We start from the raw sequence: 18,295 nt of genomic DNA, 5'->3' as shown, positions 1-18,295 counted from the left end.
AGGCATTCATTAGGCCACCCTTACCCGAGGGATAGTGGGTGTAGATCGGTGTAGTGTTCGGGGACTCGTCGTTCTCCAGCGACCCCTCTGGCCCACCCGGGCACCTGCAGCCAAGCAACTGAAAGCATTCTCCCTTCGCGGCCTGAAGGTGATGCAATCCATGCGAGGCTTCAGCGTGTAAAATAGCGAGAGCAGCCGACACGAGATTGAAGGAAGCTGGTGTTACGCTTAACTCCTTCCTGTGGAAACGTGAGCCAGGGGAGTTAGTCGACAAGAGTTCCGGCCATATGCTATTGGGTTAATCGGGTGGGATAAGGGGAAAAACTAGAAATAAATTCATAAAAAAAAAGATCAACAACTACCCAAGATCAGACGTTCATGGGATGTGGATAAAATCATTCTGTACGTTATTTTTGCACATCAGAAAACAGCCAGAAATTCTAGTATTTTTCACCAAACAGCATTTCTTTTGTTTTATTTGCCTCTGTACATCAGCAGAACAGCTCCAAAAGCCCAGTACGTTTATTTTGCCCCCCCCCCCCCATTATGTTGGGATACCGCGAACTTACGTGGGAAGAATTTTCACAGCTGACCTTTCTCAAATCTGATTGGTTGCTGCTACACGAATTCCTCGCACAGCAGGGGCAAACTTCAACGATTTCAACTTGTTCTCTCCATGCTGTGAGCTTGCCCCGCGCCGCCAAGTATCCCATCTCGCCCCCCACAGCACTTAGCTAGCTCACTTTCAACATATATGGGCGCAGCCATTCACTGCTTGCATTGTGATTTGACCATAAAGGTACAGCACAAATCCACGTCCTTAGACACACGTGCACATGTATGGTACGTCTATATCTACAAGTACACTGACACAAATACATCTCAGGCTGTGTTTGAATAATGTCCAATGACAGTTCTTGTTAGACCGTAGAGTTATTAATATTACAGTAGCACAGTTCATATGATGGTAATTGCCTCTGTTTGTTTGTGTGTCAGCTGAAGAGGAAGGAGCCACCCCGGTGAAGCGTCGCCGGGTCAGCGGTGAAGATGACAGACCTGGAGAGGGCCCCATCCCCACATCAACAGGACCCCTCAGCGTTCCTCCCACCTCCTCCTCTTCATCCTCTTCATCCTCCTGCTGCTCCTCAGCTCTCCCACCGAGTGGTGAGGCCAAGCCTGACCACCAGGAGGCGCTGACACCCACCAGCACATCAGACACTGAGACACGTGACTCCTCGTCCCTGATCGACCCGGGCACCGAGCAGGACCCACCCTCCCCGGACCCCGCCCCTTCATCCACCAACCTAGGCTCCTCCTCCCCCAAGGAGGAGAAGATGGAGGCATCTGCATCCTCCTCATCCTCCTCCTCCTCCTCCTCTCTCTTGCAGGAGGCAGGGGAGGCTTACGTCCGAGGGGAGGACCCTGGGCCGTCTCCCATGGCTACAGTAGATGGAGAGGAGGAGCGAGAGGAGGCCACCTCTGCTGTCTCACAGGAGATGGAGGAAAAGGAGGCGGGCTCAAAGACCGGTGGGAACTCTGCCACGCCCCTCCCAGAGGACTCTGGCTTGCCATCGTCTCTGGGGCTGGTGGGGGAGGGGCCAGATGGCCACGCCCCCACCCAGATGTTTCCCAGCGTGGGCCCACCCCCAGACATGCTGGACATGCTGTACCGGACGGTGGAAGCCACCATCACCATAGTTACCAAACTGGCCAGCAAAGGGCCCGGCCCCACCTCCTCATGACATGACTTCATCCGTTCACAGCCGCTATGAGATCTGAAGCCACAAATGTTCACCCCCCCACCCCCGCCCCCGTTCTGTTTTGAAAAGTTGAATTTTGTTCTTAGTTTGAATACTTACTTTCCCCTTCTTCTTGCTTCCTGTCTGGGCTTCTTCTCTGTCTCTTGTTGGTGTCATGCCGGCCCTTGCTACTGACCTGTTAGTTCACGTTTCATCCTGTTCAACCCTAACCAGACCCACCCACAGCTACAGTCGCCCTGGTGTGTAATTATGCTCTTCAAACATCTGGACAGCACATCACACAAGCCGCCCTTCATCAGACTGAAAAAAAGGAAGGAAAAAAAAAAACTACAAAAATTCAACAAGCCAGAGCATTTTTTTTTTCAAAGTGCAAATAGGTTATTTTATGCTTTTTTTTCTTTTTCTTTTTTCTTTTTTTTTTTAATGAAAAGTGACTTTGTTTGTTTGAGGTTTGCTGTAATGGGGAAAGGTTTACAGAACTTTTGGTCTCCTTTATGTAATTTAATTTTGTTGCATTTTTACTGTGTATAAAAATGGTCGTCCTCTGTGCCAGTTTTGTACTTAAAAAGAAAGAGGCAAAAGGAAGTTTGCCTTGGCTTTTTTCTGTGGTTTAATTATGCCAGTTTACCTGTACATTAAGAGAACCACACAAAACTTGATTCTGTTAAGAATCCTCTTTAGTCATTGCCTGAAGGTGTATATGAAAACAATATATATATAAATAACTTTATATATATCTATATCTATATATATATAGATATATATATATATATATGAGCGGTGCTTTATTTGATTGTGGTGGAAATAAAGCCCCTTTGATGGACCAGTTGGAGCTTTATTTTCTTTACTGAAATACATTCCATAATCTGTCATTTTTGCTTCCTCTGCTGTGTTCTTTTTTCTTATTTTAATAGAGGATTAATTAATAAAAGCAATTTTAATATGAAGTTATAAAATGACGTGTTTGGAGCCATGAGGGTTTCTTTTATCAGACTGACACACATACACACACACACTCAGTGCACAGTTTTCAAATTGGAGAGGGTATCCGTGACATTTTACCCAGTTATAAAAGGTGATGTTGATGTGGTGAGTTGTGTTGGAAAGACGGTCAGTATTCCGGTAGATCAGTGTTGCGATATAGTTGGATGCAGGAGACAGAAACAGACCTGTTGACATGTCTGTGAATGTTCTCATTCATCCAGGTCATGGTTATCCAAAGGAGTTGAATCAAGTGCAACTTTGGATGGACCTGTTGACACTGATTTCCTGGGGCTACAGACCGGGTGTAGCAGCCATTGTGGCTGGTGTGCCGTCAGCTCAACAGTAAACGGTTCCTACCCTTCTAAATGTGGATCCTGGGACCAAAGCTAACACAGACAGCCTGATGTATTAAACTCCACCAGACTGTACGGGAACACTGTTGTGCAGCCCTACTGACTGTCATGGACACATCGGCACCACGTTTCAGTCGCTTTTCCCCACCAGAGTTTTTCCCAACACGTATGTGTTTTCTGCTGCAGCGGTGTGCATCCTCCCCGGGCAAAACAGTTCCACACTCCACCCACGGTCAAGGTGACTGGCGGTGTTCTCAACCTTTTTGGGGTCCTGGACCCCTTGTGTATTTTTGATCTACCCTGAGGACCCCTCCACCTGATCTTGGGGGAGGGGGGTTGCAATTTGAAAGAAACAGTAGAAACTGCATTTTAAATGGCATTATAGCATTTATTCACTCTTTGGGGCAAAAATAAGAGCTTTCAGTTGTAACTTAGATATAGTTAACAAAACAGAATATGTATTCAGTAACTTTCAGATATATGTAACAGAATTTTTATGCAGTAACTTTTAACAATGCAAACGGGAGCGAGATCTCTTATTAAAATACAATAAATTACACTTGTGAAACAGATGTAATTAGAGAAAAAAGTCCTGTTACCCTTTGTAGTTTAGGTAGATGGTCTGTCACATTTGAGTAAAATAATCCTATTTCTATAAATGTCATAGGATCTTTTTTTAAAGATATTTTATTTTCACGGACCCCTTGCAATTACACCACGGACCACTAGGGGTCCGCGGACCCCCGGTTGAGAAACACTGTTCTAGAGCCTGACTCCATCACACACACACGGAGACAATGTAACAGTTTATAAAGGCAGAGGAGTTGCCCACTTCCGATTTGCATAGCTAGCTAAGGACGCGCGAGTGCCTCGGGGCAGTTTCTCCACAGCTAGCGGGCGCATGGCGAGCTCGCTGGTGTAACCGGCTATTTTCTTGCCCGGTGCGGGATTCGATACGGCGTAGTTCATTACGTCACAATCAGAAACACTTTATTCCTCCCCGAACGGAAATCGGAAACATTCACCTGTTGTTCCAAGTGTAACCCCCCCCTCCCCCACCACCGATTGGCGGCTGAATAGCCGGAACAACAGGTGTACTGGCGATAGAGGAGCGACCGGGGCTTCTCGTCACACGGGTAAGTTGTCGCGTCGCTAATATTCTCGCCATCAGAGGGCGCTACTTAAAAATCAAATGCTAGTTTTGTGCCTCTACTTGGTCTGATGTCATATCCTGTCTGGGAAAAGCAAAGCGGGTTTAACTGAGGTGAGCGCTGATTTACCGTTTTTCTAAAGTTAAAAAAAAAGTTTTTTGAACTTGACATTTTTTTTGTAATAAGCTTCAAGTTAAAAATCTTCACAACTATGCATTTATACTTGGTAGAGGAGCGAATAAAATGTCTCGTTATACCCTTGCTAACGCCCTGCTTTAAGCTAACTTTTAAGATACAGCAGACATTAGCCAACATCGCGGTTTGGGGTAACGTCTCGGTGGTTTTGGGGTACGTTATCACATGTGACAACTTGCTCCAAACTCATGGAGACAAGTTGCCAGTATACATGGACACATATAACGTTTTGTAATTTTGAATTTTAATCTAATTTGTTGAATGTGTTTTTAGAGGAAGGAAGAAGCAGGTAAGAAGGAAGGGAGAAGAGGTGGTCAGGATTATGAAAGAAAAACAGAAAATGGCAGCACACCACCTGAAGTGATGCTTAGGGCAGTGAGGCAGGTGCAGTTGGCAAATAAATCGATCAGGAGTTCATCAAAAATGATAACATTAACTACTGTATGCTGGCTCGGTACACTAAGGCATTCACCGCAGCGGAACTAGAAAGTCAGACAGCCACCCCAGCTGTGGTGGTTGGGTATAAATATCCACGGCAGGTTTTTGGCCCAGACTTGGAGCTCCAGCTCGAGCAGTACCTTACGAGATCAGCTGAAATCTATTTTGGTTTGTCCCCAACTGAGGTGAGAACGCTAACGTATGAATTTGCAGTGGCACGAGAGCTGCAGTTTCCACCAACCTGGTCTGAAAGAGAAAAGGCCAGCACTCTCTCAGAAAGCCAGAGGCAACTGGCCTTGCCAGCCAGGGCAAGTGCCTTTAACAAGGAGAATGCTGAGGCTTTCTTTGACAATCTGGAGGAAGTGTTAGGCTGACATCCCCTGGGACCAGGGGACATCTAGAAAATGGATGAAACTGGTGTGACGACTGCAGAAACCAGACCGGTTGATGGCCAGGCACGGGTTTAAACAGGTAGGGTCACTGACATGTGGTGAATGGGGTACCCTAGTGACGCTAACATGTACAGTCTGAGCAACAGGGAACAATATTCCCCCCTACTTCATATTCCCTCGGGCGAACTGCCGCGATCGCTTCCTCAACCATGGACCACCTGGCAGCAAAGGAGGCACAAACCCCTCTGGCTGGATGAAGGAAACACGGTTTGTGGATTTCCTCAATCAATTTGTTGAACATGGCATGATGGCACAGTGGTTAGTGTGATCCAACCTTGGGGGTCATCCCAGGTTGTCCTCTGTGTGGCGTTTGCATGTTTTCCCCGTGTCTGCGTGGGTTTCCTCCAGGTGCTCCGATTTCCTCCCACAGTCCAAAGACATGGTACTAAGTCAGGTGAATCGGCCGTACTAAATTGTCTCTAGGTGTGAATGTGTCAGCCCGGTGATGGCCTGGCGGCCTGTCCAGGGTGTATCCCTGCCTGCCGCCCAATGACTGCTGGGATAGGCTCCAGCATCCCACAACCCTGAGTGGCTTGAATAATGGATGGATGGATTTTGTTGAACATGCCAAGTGTTCAAAGGAAAAGCCATGCTTACTCCTTCAGGACAACCACAGCTCCCATCTTTACATTGATGGATTAAATTTTGCCTAAGAAAATGGTGTAATTATGCTCTCCTTCCCACCCCACTGCTCACATAGGCTGCAACCTTTGGACAGAACCGTTTACGGGCCACTGAAGAGGCACATAAACTCAGTGTCTGATTCCTGGATGAGGGACAACCTAGGGAAAATAATAATAATAATAATAATAATAATAATAATAAACTTATATAGCACTTTTCTAACACTCAAAGTTGCTTTACAATAAACGGGGTGAAACAAGACAACAGATAAACATAACACAGACATACAGGGGTGGATGGGAAGGGGGGCTACGAGAGGGAGAAGCGGCAGCCACACACATGACGCCAGCAGTACTCTCCCACTTAAACACATACAAAAGGACAAGAAAAACAAAAACAACAGGAATGTAGATGATTTTCTGGAGGGGTTTACTCCCGTAGCCTATTCCTCTCCCAAGGTATCCACTAGGTGGCACTATTTAAGCCATAGCTGGGGGCTGGTTCGTGGGGATCAAGGAATATCCACACACCGGTGGCCCTGCGTACCGCACGTCTAGGGGCTAGACCTCCTCCGAGTCCCTTGTAGTTCAGCCAGGCTCCAAGGTGTACCCAGTTACCGTGTGTCGCCACGAGGAGGCGCTACATAGGGCTTGCTGTTGGAGAGGCTATGTACTGGCAGGGAGAGACTTACGTGCTCGGCTCTCCTGTTCGCATTTCTGCTAGCCAGCGGTGAAGGTTCAGAGTGAGACGTGACAGGCACGCAACACTACACCAACACACTAGACGCTTCACAACAACCCCACTTCTTACACAACAATGTCAGACACACAACCTATGTCAATCCATGACATGCCTGGGATTGTGGCAATTGTATATCTTCTGGCTGCAACCCCACTGAATATTCAGGCCGGCTTTCGGGTGACGGGTTCAACCTCACAACAGGGATGTGTTCTCGGAGACTAAATTTGCACCATCCTATGTCTCAGATCGCCCCTTTCAGAACCCAGCCCTTCCAGGCCCCGGCACCCACCCAGCACTGCCAGGCCCCGGCACCCACCCAGCACTTCCAGGCCCCGGCACCAACCCAGTCTTGCTGGGCCCCAGCACCAATCCAGTCCTGTCCATTAGCACCACCTTACCCTTGTTTAGTAATGCCAGCTCCACCCACCGGTCAACTCCAGAGGACGTTTGGGCATACCCAAAACCTGGTCCAAGGAAACTAGCCTGCCAACCCAAAATGAAAAAACAAGAAAAACTGCTCTTCTCACCGACACACCAGTGAAGGAGGCACAAGGTAAAAAGAATCTTTCAAAACGAAATGCAGGGGAACCAAATCTAAAACACCCAAAACACCAAAGATAAAGAAGGCCGGTATAAAAAGAAAGATTCCAGGTGCCTCTTCATCAGATGAAGATGAGTGCCTGTGCCTTGTTTGTGTGGAGCCATTTGCGAACATCCATCCAAGAGAGACTTGGGTCCAGTATGTGATAGGCAAACAGTGGGCTCCTGAAGTGGGCTCCCCTGGCTGAGGACGAGCCTGACTAGTGAAGTCTGAGACCTGGTTTGAATGCTTGACTTGTTTTATTTGACAGTTTGTTTGAAATGATTTTCCTGTTAGAAGACACACACACACACACACACTTTATTTGTCATTGTACATACATACAATGAAATTCATTTTCTGCATTTAACCCATACTACACTAGGAGCAGTTGGGCAGTCACAGTTTTTAACAGTATGATTTATTGATCCCAAGATTTAAAAAAAAGAGTGTGAGAAGTGTGACAAGATGCCCCGGTCTCCCCTACCCGAGCACCCGACTGAGAACCACTGGTTTAGATTATACAAGCAAGTTTAAGCTGAATTTAATAACTTACAAATCCTTACAAGCTTGTCATTTGTTTGAAGGTATAAACTCGGTGGATGGTCAGTCAAACTGTCATCGCGTGACTCGGGACTTCCTCTCCCCAGACCAGTTTTAAGCTTCTACAATTATTTAAAAGTGGTAGATGTTAAATCAAGGCACAGGACCAGGATCTGTCATATGGCCATCCTTTCTTCTTTCCATCCCAAACATCTCCGGTAATTCAATTCAAGTAGTTCACAGTGAGCACTGACTTAAAAATGTGCATTTTAGAGAATAATATATATCATGTTTAATAATTTCCAAGAAATGTAACAATGTCGTCTTCTGCAGAAAAACATCCAAAGGCTGTTGGTGTCATTTGTGACATATGTCTTCTTCATTAGCGATGGTTTGATTGACGTCACAACCCCACCCAAAGGTAGGATCACATCAGTGAAACCTGTAAAAGTGCATTTGTAGATGTAGATGCTTTTTCAGAAATGCGTTGAGACTAGGAAGGATAACATTTTCTCAAGCACCTACTGACAAGTAGTGCGCCGGAGAAGTGGGTAAGTTAAAGAAGTCTTGTTTTTTTTTTTACCGCACAACTGTGTCCAAATCATCCGAGAACGGAAACTTAATTTTGCGTCACAAGAATGAGTCTGGAGTTATTTGGTGAGGGGACTTGTACTGTAGTAGCCGTTATTGTTTGTTTTATTTCCATTTTCTGAGTGCAACTGTTTGTGCCCCAGGGTAACACGGTATCCCATGTATTTCTTATGGGTACAAACCAAATGGAAATCATCCCGTGCCCCAGTCCATAGGGTTAGTGGTTGTGTCAGGGAGGGCATCCGGCGTAAAGTTTAGCCAAATCAGTATGCGGATTGACAAGACCACACCGGATCGGTCGAGGCCGTAATTGGTGCTGTATCCTCACAAGCATGGGCGACATTACGGGGGGGGGGGGCAAGGGCCCCCCCCTAACTCACAAAGAATAATTAAAATAATATATCACATAACGTAATTTAAAGATATACAAATATTATTTGCTGTAATTACACCTACGAGCCGCTGGGGGCAATGTAACGATCTGAAGCGAACCATGTTATCAATAGCTCCGATAACGACTCCTAGAGGATAAATATCTTGAGCCTCATCACGGATAAACAGTTGCACTTGATTCAACTCCTTTGGATACAAATTTGACATTGAAACCGCATGTTTTGTTTATTGCACACTAGTTGTACTTTTACATTGATACAATTATGTGTTAAAAAGAAATCTTTGCCCCCCCCCCTCCCCCAATTTTGGGACCCAAATGTCGCCCATGCTCACAAGGGTACTGATGGGAACTTTAAACTCCGCTGTGGAGACCCCCTGAAAAACGGGGAGCAAGCCTAAAGAAGAATAAGAGTTTGTGGGGAACAAAGTTTTGTCAACCTAACTTCATTTTAAAACGGGTAGTTTAGGCTCGTTTCTGCATGTTTTCCACGTCTGTGAAACTCCTCATAGTAACTAAGCCCCAGACCAGTTGAGTTAGTTTGCTAACAACATTGGGTTCATCATCGGCAGTCACTCGACCGTCCTCCCTCTGGGTCCTCGGGTGGGTGTAGAGGCCGATCCTGGACCCGCTTAATTGGACGACACCTGTGCGTGACAGCTTTTTCACGCGGAGTGGCTGATGCGCCTGCCGCCACCACGCGGTCTTCCTCGTTCCGACCCTCCCCTATGGTCACGAGCTTTTCTAATGTAACCGGTTATTTTGTTGCCCGGTGCGGGATTCGATACGGGGTGTGCTGCACCACAAGGCCACATCGCTAACCGCTCGGCTAAAGGGTCAGACCCGTTAGCTAGGGGCTAACGTGTCTTGCTAGTAGTTTACACTTGGAAGGATTGTGCCCCACAATACAACCTTAACAGCAGCCTGTGAAGTGTCCATGGTGCTAGCTAGCTTGTAAGCCTCGAGTTGTGTCATTTTGGGAGTTTTCTCGTCTTTAGCCATTTCACTCAGGGGAACAGCGTGATCCTTCCGCGCGCTACGCCCCCCCTGGCGAAACTCCTCAGTGTCAGGGGAAAAGAAGCGGCTGGCGACTCCACATGTATTGGAGCAAGCATGCGGTAGTCTGCAGCCCTCCCCCCCGGATCGGCAGAGGGGGTGGAGCAGCGACCGGGATGGGTTGGAAGAGTGGGGGTGGGGGGGGGTAAAGTTGTTTTTAGTTTGCAGCAAAACTCAATATGTACTGGGAGGGGTAATAAATAATTGGTGTGCATAACGTTTACATACGGGGACAGAGCTGAAACTTAGCAATGCCGCGTGTGCCACATATTTCCAAAGGTATATTTGTTTTGTGATATTTGGGCCATATTCACCATTTACCACACGGGCCACTTCAGGGTCACATCCAGATTACATGTTGCCCAGAGCACCGCATCTTTGCCAAAAAAGGCCCACATTTGATTTGGCATATTTGGGCCGAATTTGCTATTATACATGTGGGCCACTTCAGGCTCACATCCATTTTGTCAGGGCCAGAAGAAGGCCGTCAGTGCTGCATCATTACCTGAAGTGGCCCACATCTGGATGCTATCTGGGATATAGTCTGATATAATATCTACTCCCGTATTTTCACAATGTGTGTCTGGTGTGTGGTGTGTGTCTGTGTGAGAGTCTATAAACGGCCAAACTAAAGCACTTGGGGCCTTGATTCTCTTTGGAGGTTATTGGGGATGATCAGGGGCACCTATAAAAAAATAGCAGAAAATTAAATTAAAATTATGCATAATTATGCATAAATATGCAAAATATATGCCTTTTTGCAAAAATGCACTTATGATCCTCATTTTTTTTTGGAGGTGGTAGGTATTGTTCCAGAGAGGACCAGAAAAATAGCAGAAAATTAAAATATGATTATGCATAATTATGCAAAATATGCATTTTCTAAAAATGGCTTAAAAACCACTTTTCTCGGCATTTCAGATGATTCTGAGCATTTGGGGGGAGGGAGTTGGAGTGGGGGGGGGGTTTAGGGGCAGGGGGAAGGCGGTTAGCTGGCAGGATGAAGAGGAGGGAGATTTAGACGGGTGGAGAACCAAACCGCTACATTGTAGCGGGGTTCTTCTAGTAATATAATATAATATAATATAATGTCTTCACTCCCAGGCATTGTTGTGTATTGCTTCTTGCTCAGTAACAGATATTAACTGTGCATGCTAACATCATGCCTTAAATAGGCTATTAATCTTATGCCACTCGATTTGTTAGCAGATAGTTTAACCAATCATGTTCCTTGTTTCATGGTGTCCAGGTGCAAATCAGTGCTTTTCACTGACTAATTCAAACGCACTGGGGAATTTGCTCGTTTGGAGCGTGGCTACCCTGAGTCCATTGAGCTTCTCACCCTGCCTGTACGATGTGTTTTACCCCCCAGCGGCTACTCTCACTCCGGAATCAAAACCTCGGTACACCAAATACAGCCTTCGGGTAGCAAAGTCAGCCTGAGGGACCTAAAGAAAATGTTAAATCTGCTAACATGGGAAAAGGACGTCGTCCCTGGGTGGGCTCGAACCACCAACCTTTCGGTTAACAGCCGAACGCGCTAACCGATTGCGCCACAGAGACGAGATACCGGCGGTGCGGCAAACGGAGGATTTCTCTTTAGAAATCCCAAACCGGACCACAGGTCACAGACCTCAGTTTTCACTCACTGATTAAAGACCCGTGGACATTGTTGTTTTTTCTTTTCTTTCTTTTTTAAACGGCATTATGGGCATCGCGAGTTTCCTTAATGTGACGTGTTTCCGGATGAAAACAGACCGCGTACTTGACGAGGGGAGGCGCCCGATTTGATTGACTTTTTTTCTCGATAGAATTTCAGACCGATTATTATTATTATTATTATTTATTTTTTTGTCCGATATTTGGCATGTTTTCATATAAAGACGCATATTAGGTGCCAAAAAAAGTATAACACAATGAAAAACACATTTTTCCTTTTGTCACTTTTGTCATTGGGGACCCTGTGCTCCACCCACGAGTTACACTGTGTGACCGCTGACGATGTTTCTATACATTTAACGATGATGCATTGGTGATTAAAATAGTCTATACATACAAACACCCTATCCGAATGTTGATTTGGGTAACATACGAGATGACAGGATACTTGTTGCAATTAACATGATTTCAGTGACTGTACATGATTTCATTGAGTGTTAATTAATGGCCTGATGTACACTACCGTTCAAAAGTTTGGGATAACCCAAACAATTTCGTGTTTTCAATGAAAAGTCACACTTATTCACCACCATATGTTGTGAAATGAATAGAAAATAGAGTCAAGACATTGACAAGGTTAGAAATAATGATTTGTATTTGAAATAAGATTTTTTTACATCAAACTTTGCTTTCGTCAAAGAATCCTCCATTTGCAGCAATTACAGCATTGCAGACCTTTGGCATTCTAGCTGTTAATTTGTTGAGGTAATCTGGAGAAATTGCACCCCACGCTTCCAGAAGCAGCTCCCACAAGTTGGATTGGTTGGATGGGCACTTCTTTGAGCAGATTGAGTTTCTGGAGCATCACATTTGTGGGGTCAATTAAACGCTCAAAATGGCCAGAAAAAGAGAACTTTCATCTGAAACTCGACAGTCTGTTACTTTGAGCTTTGGGAGCTCCTGCAAAGAACGGGTGTAAAACAGCGCCATCGATAGACCGGAAACACGCAAGCAGTATTAGGTAGAATGCGGAAATGATTGCGCAAAGAGCGCATGAAAGTTAAAAAACGCTCCACGAGTTCTCCGTTAGACATTACATACCTAACCACGAAGGTAAGTTGGTCTCTGTGGGATTTGCCGGGGGCGGAATCCACAACAATCGAGTAATATTTGCAGGCTTTAAGTTCACCAACAATAGTTTTGAGGACTTTATCACCAGTGGCGCCCCCAGAAATTTTTCATCGGGGTGGCCAAATGGGGCCACTGAAAATCTTGGGGTGGCACACCAAAACCAAAAGCCATGACTGAATTTCGGGAATTCTATGCTGCTTTTGTAGTATACTGTATGGGCTAGCTGAAATCTGTCAATATGAGAGTTAAGAAAAATATACATTATTGATTTAAATGAACAGCACCTAATGTAAAATATCAGATAGAAGCATATTATGCATAATCAGAAGCACATTCTGCATATGCGACTCGTGGCTGGGGGGGCCAGCGGAGGAGCCAGGGGTAGTATCAGGGTGGCCGTGGCTACCCCTGGCCACCCCTTGGGGGCGCCACTGTTTATCACTCATAAGCTGTGTGAATTCATCACAGATAGTGTAATTCACATGACTTCTGCCACAATGTCCATATTTAGCCACGTGTTCCGGCAGGAACGGATCGAAGCGACTTTGTACTTCTAAACAGCCCCCGGTAATTGCTGTTGTTTGGTGAAAACAGCTGCTCGGTTTCTCCGCGAAACGGAAGACCGCGAGAGGCTAGAAACTGTACAGTGCCGACGACTCACTTAAGAACGTTTCTCCAATAATATCTCTCTGATTCCGCTTGGGCAACTAGACCGCAATCAATTCTAGCATCCGTCTGCCTGTGCAGCCAAACTTTGAGGCGATCAGCCGAATTTTCATGTTCACACAAACGAGAAGTGACCTTTTCCCAGTCATTATACTGTAGCGAATTCGGGGGACAAGGCAACCACAGGAACTGCCGCGGCCGGGAAGCGAACCCGTATCGCCCGCACCGCAGGAGACATCGCTAACCGCTAGACTAAAGGGTCAGAGCCGCCAGCCAGCTGACATATTCTCTTATTTCTTCGTTAATGTGTCCATTGAGCAGGGTCACTGCCGTAGCCCTTCAGCTGCAAAGTCACGTCTTCTTGGTCACAGGCGATGGAGTTTTCCTCATCCGGGGTAAGGGTTGACTCCTGCACCGTTATTGCCACCAGGGGGCGGTCTTCCGTGGCGCTTGAGCCGGGAAACGGTGGAGGTGGACAGGCTTGCGTTGAGGCGGGAGCACTTTCAGGCCTTTGGAGGTGCTGGAGTCAAATATTTTTCAGACGCCCCTCGTTGGCGTTCAGCCTCAGCTTCTTCTTGTTTTCTTTTTTAATGCTTTGCTGCACCTGACTGCATTCTGTGGCTCTTTTCCAAAATTAAACGCATATCTGCGTGGATACTGTTTCTCTGCATTAGCTGTTCAAGTTAAACGCAAATCCGGTATGGCATTCTGGGAGATGGAGTCCTTAGAGCTAGATTGAACGATACCACGGTTTCATTTGCATTATTTCTTTTTATGGCATAATAATTATTCCTGATTGATAGACGTATATTTATTTGGCGTGTAAGTGTCATAGGAAATGTTGATGTGTTAAAAAATGCTATTAATAAAACAATAATATTAATTTTGAAATATATTATATTTCCCCCCCTTCCCCCATCATTTTGGGCCCCTTCGGAAATTTGGTCCCTAGGCCTGGGCCTTGTCGGCTTATGCGGAGATCCGGCCTTGACTACGAGAGGGAGAAGCAGTACACGCGTCACCTCTCCGATTTAGACAGATACAAAAGGGGAAGAAAAACAAACATCATAAATCACATAAATCACAGATGAAAGCGAGTCTGAAGAGGTGAGTCCTGATTAATGACTTGAATGTGGGCAGATTGCAGCAGTGTCTGATGTGCTTGGGGAGGGAGTTCCAAGAGGAGGAGGCAGCAGGATGAGTTCTCGATCCTTAGTCTGCCTCAGATTAGGGGTGGATGAGAGGCCGGGGGAGGGGCACGAGAAGGCAATGGGGAAGAGGTGTGTCTTGAGACGGGATTGGAAGAGTGGGAGGGATTCTGAGTCTCTAATGATTTGGGGGAGTGAGTTCCAGAGCCTGGGAGCTGCCCTGGAGAAGGCTCGGTCACCAAAGCCGCGGAGGTTGGACCTGGGGGCAGAGAGCAGGGGGGCTGAGGTGGATCTGAGGGACCGAGAGGTTTGGTAGGGGGAGAGGAGGTTGGTGAGGTGTGGGGGAGCCAGTTTATGAAGGGCTTTATAAGTAAGAACCAGGATTTTGTAATTGATTCGGTGGGAGATAGGTAGCCAGTGGAGGTCTTTTAGGACTGGGCTGAGTGCGGAAAAGAGGTGAAGAAGAGAGGGCAGGCAGGGTGGAGTGGGTGGAGAAGAGTGTCAGGAGTGATTTGCAACAGAAGGGTACCAGCAAGAGTTAAAGGGAAGGTTTACAAGATGGTCGTGAGACCAGCTATGTCATATGGTTTGGAGACAGTGGCACTGATGAAAAGACAGGAGGTGGGGCTGGGGGAGGCAGAGATGAAGATGATAAGATTTTCACTGGGAGTGATGAAGAAGGACAGGATTAGGAACGAGTATATTAGAGGGACAGCTCAGGTTGGACAGTTTGGAGACAAAGCAAGAGAGGCAAGATTGAGATGGCTTGGACATGTGTGGAGGAGAGATGCTGGGTATACTGGGAGAAGGATGCTGAATATGGAGCTGCCAGGGAAGAGGAGAAGAGGAAGGCCAAAGAGGAGGTGTATGGATGTGGTGAGGGAGGACATGCAGGTGGCTGGTGTGACAGAGGAAGATGCAGAGGACAGGAAGAGATGGAAACGGATGATCCGCTGTGGCGCCCCCTAACGGCAGCAACCAAAAGTAGTAGCAGTAATAGTAGTAGATGTTATTACATTGGATGGTTAATTCTATGATTAATATATTTGTTATTGTTATGTTTCATATCGTTAAAGCCACGTGGTAGGTGTAGAAGTATGTTCCTTTTCACCTTATCAGTCCTTTTGTCATTTTATTCTTTGTTTAGGGTTAATCTCCGTCTCTCGATTCCCGCCTTGTAGCCCGGCTAGCTCAGTCGGTAGAGCATGAGACTCTTAATCTCAGGGTCGTGGGTTCGAGCCCCACGTTGGGCGCAGATGTTTTTTTAAATTTGATCGTTTTCCATTGTGCCACTACTATTACTACTTTGCTTACAACAATATACGTCTCAAATTCAAAGTGGAGAGGAACGCTTATGGAAGAAAACAAAGCTTCCCATCTTAAAATGTCCTTCATTTGTGAAAATATAAACTGTCATGACAGGAGATCTCAAATGATAAGGTCTAACATTTGAAATCACATTATCTGTTTCATCTTTCAGTCCATGTCTCGCAGCCACATATGCACGCGCAGAAGCACTCCTCACACATCCATTTGTATGTATGTATGGATATATAAGCATGGACACAAACACACCAGTCCATACACCAAAACTGAAGGTCCAGTTTGGGATTTCTAAAGAGAAATCCTCTGTGCGCCGCAGCGACGGTATCTCGTCTCTGTGGCGCAATCGGTTAGCGCGTTCGGCTGTTAACCGAAAGGTTGGTGGTTCGAGCCCACCCAGGGACGACGTGCTTTTTCCAGCTTAGCAGTTTTAAAAAAATTTCTTTAGGTCCCTCAGGTTGACTTTGCTCCCCGAAGGTGTATTTGGTGTACCGTGGATTTGATTCCGGACTGAGAGTAGCCACTGGGGGGTAAAGCACGTTTTACAGGCAGGGCGAGAAGCTCAATGGACTCAGGGCAGCCACGCTCCAAACAAGCAAATACTCAGGGAAAAGCCCCGATTTGCCCCTGGACATCATGAAACAAGGACCACGATTGGTCATACTCTCTCCTAACCAGCAGTGGCGCCCCCCAGACATTTTTCATAGGGGTGGCCAAATGGGGGTCACTGAAAATCTTGGGGTGGCACCCCAAAACCAGAAGCCATGACTGAATTTCGGGAATTCTGTTATGTTGCTGCAGGATACTGTATAGGCTAGTGGAAAACTGTCCAATATGAGAGTCAAGGAATCGCATCCTGAAATACTTTGCTTTCTTTTTTACAGTTAATGTTACTAAATATCTGATGGCTAATCAGACTAATACCCTTTTCCTCTGCCAAGGAGGGGATGTTTCAGGTTTACAATGTTTCAAAGACATAGATAAATATAATATGATATAAATTAGATTACACTTTATCGATCTCCTCAGAGGAAGTCTGATATTGATTTTTTTTTAAAAGTAAGTTAAAGTCTTGTATTCAGTCTGTCTGAGACCAAGTCAAGGTAAGATCGAGACCTTCAAACATTTGGCTCAAGACTGAGACCACACTCGAGTAATGCAACACTGCTAGAAATGTACGTTTTGGTTTTGTTTTGGGTTTTTTTTTAGAAATGTAGTTCGAGTCCAGTGAAAGTCATTGTATGGCTATTAACACGACTCTTATCCAAGTACCCTGACACAAAACTCTGAACTTGCTCATCGTTGCTTTGGCCAAGTTTCAGCTCTGTCCCCGTATGTAAACGTTATGCACACCAATTATTTATTACCCCCTCTCAGTAAATATTGAGTTTTGCTGCAAACTGAAAACAAGTTTACTCCCCCCGTTTTTCTCCCCAACTGTACCCGGCCAATTGGCTCCTCCACCCCCTCTGCCGATCCGGGGGGAGGGCTGCAGACTACTTATTATAACCTGTTTGGGCCTATACATCCTCACATTTAACCTTGGAACTATATGAGGTAGTGATGACACATCTAAGCAATCTGATTCATTGGCACCCCCCAACCGTGTCACACAACTTTTTCCCCCCTCGAGTTTAAATTCCTCCCTTTACACTGATGCATGGTCCAAAGGTTATCTAGATTGTTAAAGTCTGAAAATGGATTACGAAAAAGCAAACGATACTAAGCCTTGTGACATGACCAAGTAATGCAAGAATTCCATAGAATAAGCTCTGTGGCGTGGTCGTGGAGTCAGACTGACTATAGGAGGGTTTCCGCGCATCGTCATCACAGAGATGCGTGCGCAGCTAGGGGGCAGAAAGCAGCTACAGCGCAGAGACTTTAACCGAGATAGAGCTCAGATACAGCAGAGATGGCGCGTGGTTGTTGTGCAATAAACTGCACAAACCGCCAAAAGGCTGGGTGGAAAATGTTCAACAAGCTAAAGGGGGTCACGCGTGACCCCCTTTAGCTTGTTGAACATTTTCATCGTTGAACCGCTTTGGTAGCGCTCAAATTATTATGCATCTCATAATCTTTCGAGAGCTACCAAAGCGGTTTTCCCCCTGGCTGCGCACGCACCCAGTAATGTTTGTAAACAGGAAAGCCGTCTATATGGCTTTTTTTAATGACTTTTGCGTGACATTACGTCATACGGTTCTAAAGTTACATAGTCCTGAAAGCCTATAAAAGGATTTGAATAAACCATTGATAGATACTCAGCATTATCACATATTTCAGCTCCACACCAAAAAGCTACTTGGTGATTGTGGGGTCAGACTGACTTATTTGGTTTGACATTATTACCTCGTGCGGTTCAAGATGGACGGACCTAGATCTGAAATCCAAATATACTCCGCTTCTCCCAGTGACATTGCTTACCTAATCTCTGGGATTCGGCCAGCAGTTCACGTCCTCTCGTTTAACTTAAATGTAACAGCGTCGCGATTTAAAGTACACAGTTGTTTCC

General features: G+C 46.0%; 1 protein-coding gene and 3 non-coding genes across 4 annotated transcripts in view; 3 read left to right on the top strand and 1 right to left on the bottom strand.

The window, feature by feature from the left end:
* Positions 1–2,688, top strand: part of usp34 (ubiquitin specific peptidase 34) — a 163,447-nt gene extending 160,759 nt beyond the window's left edge. The window contains exon 78 of the mRNA XM_056279821.1: positions 997–2,688. Within this exon, the coding sequence (XP_056135796.1) occupies positions 997–1,742 (746 nt within the window). The 3' untranslated portion in view covers positions 1,743–2,688. The remainder of the gene's footprint in view (positions 1–996) is intronic.
* Positions 2,689–11,348: 8,660 nt separating this feature from the next.
* Positions 11,349–11,422, bottom strand: trnan-guu (transfer RNA asparagine (anticodon GUU)). The gene has a single exon. It is a non-coding gene; the product is annotated as a tRNA-Asn (tRNA).
* A 4,221-nt stretch (positions 11,423–15,643) lies between these two features.
* Positions 15,644–15,716, top strand: trnak-cuu (transfer RNA lysine (anticodon CUU)). Its single transcript has one exon. It is a non-coding gene; the product is annotated as a tRNA-Lys (tRNA).
* Positions 15,717–16,117: 401 nt separating this feature from the next.
* On the top strand, positions 16,118–16,191 carry trnan-guu (transfer RNA asparagine (anticodon GUU)). The gene has a single exon. It is a non-coding gene; the product is annotated as a tRNA-Asn (tRNA).
* Positions 16,192–18,295: the final 2,104 nt, after the last annotated feature.

The sequence above is a fragment of the Lampris incognitus genome, chromosome 5, assembly GCF_029633865.1.
Source record: "Lampris incognitus isolate fLamInc1 chromosome 5, fLamInc1.hap2, whole genome shotgun sequence".
In the NCBI taxonomy this organism is placed as follows: domain Eukaryota; kingdom Metazoa; phylum Chordata; class Actinopteri; order Lampriformes; family Lampridae; genus Lampris; species Lampris incognitus.
The sequence above is the reverse complement of the archived record's forward strand: the minus strand, read 5'-3'. Positions and strand labels throughout refer to the sequence as shown.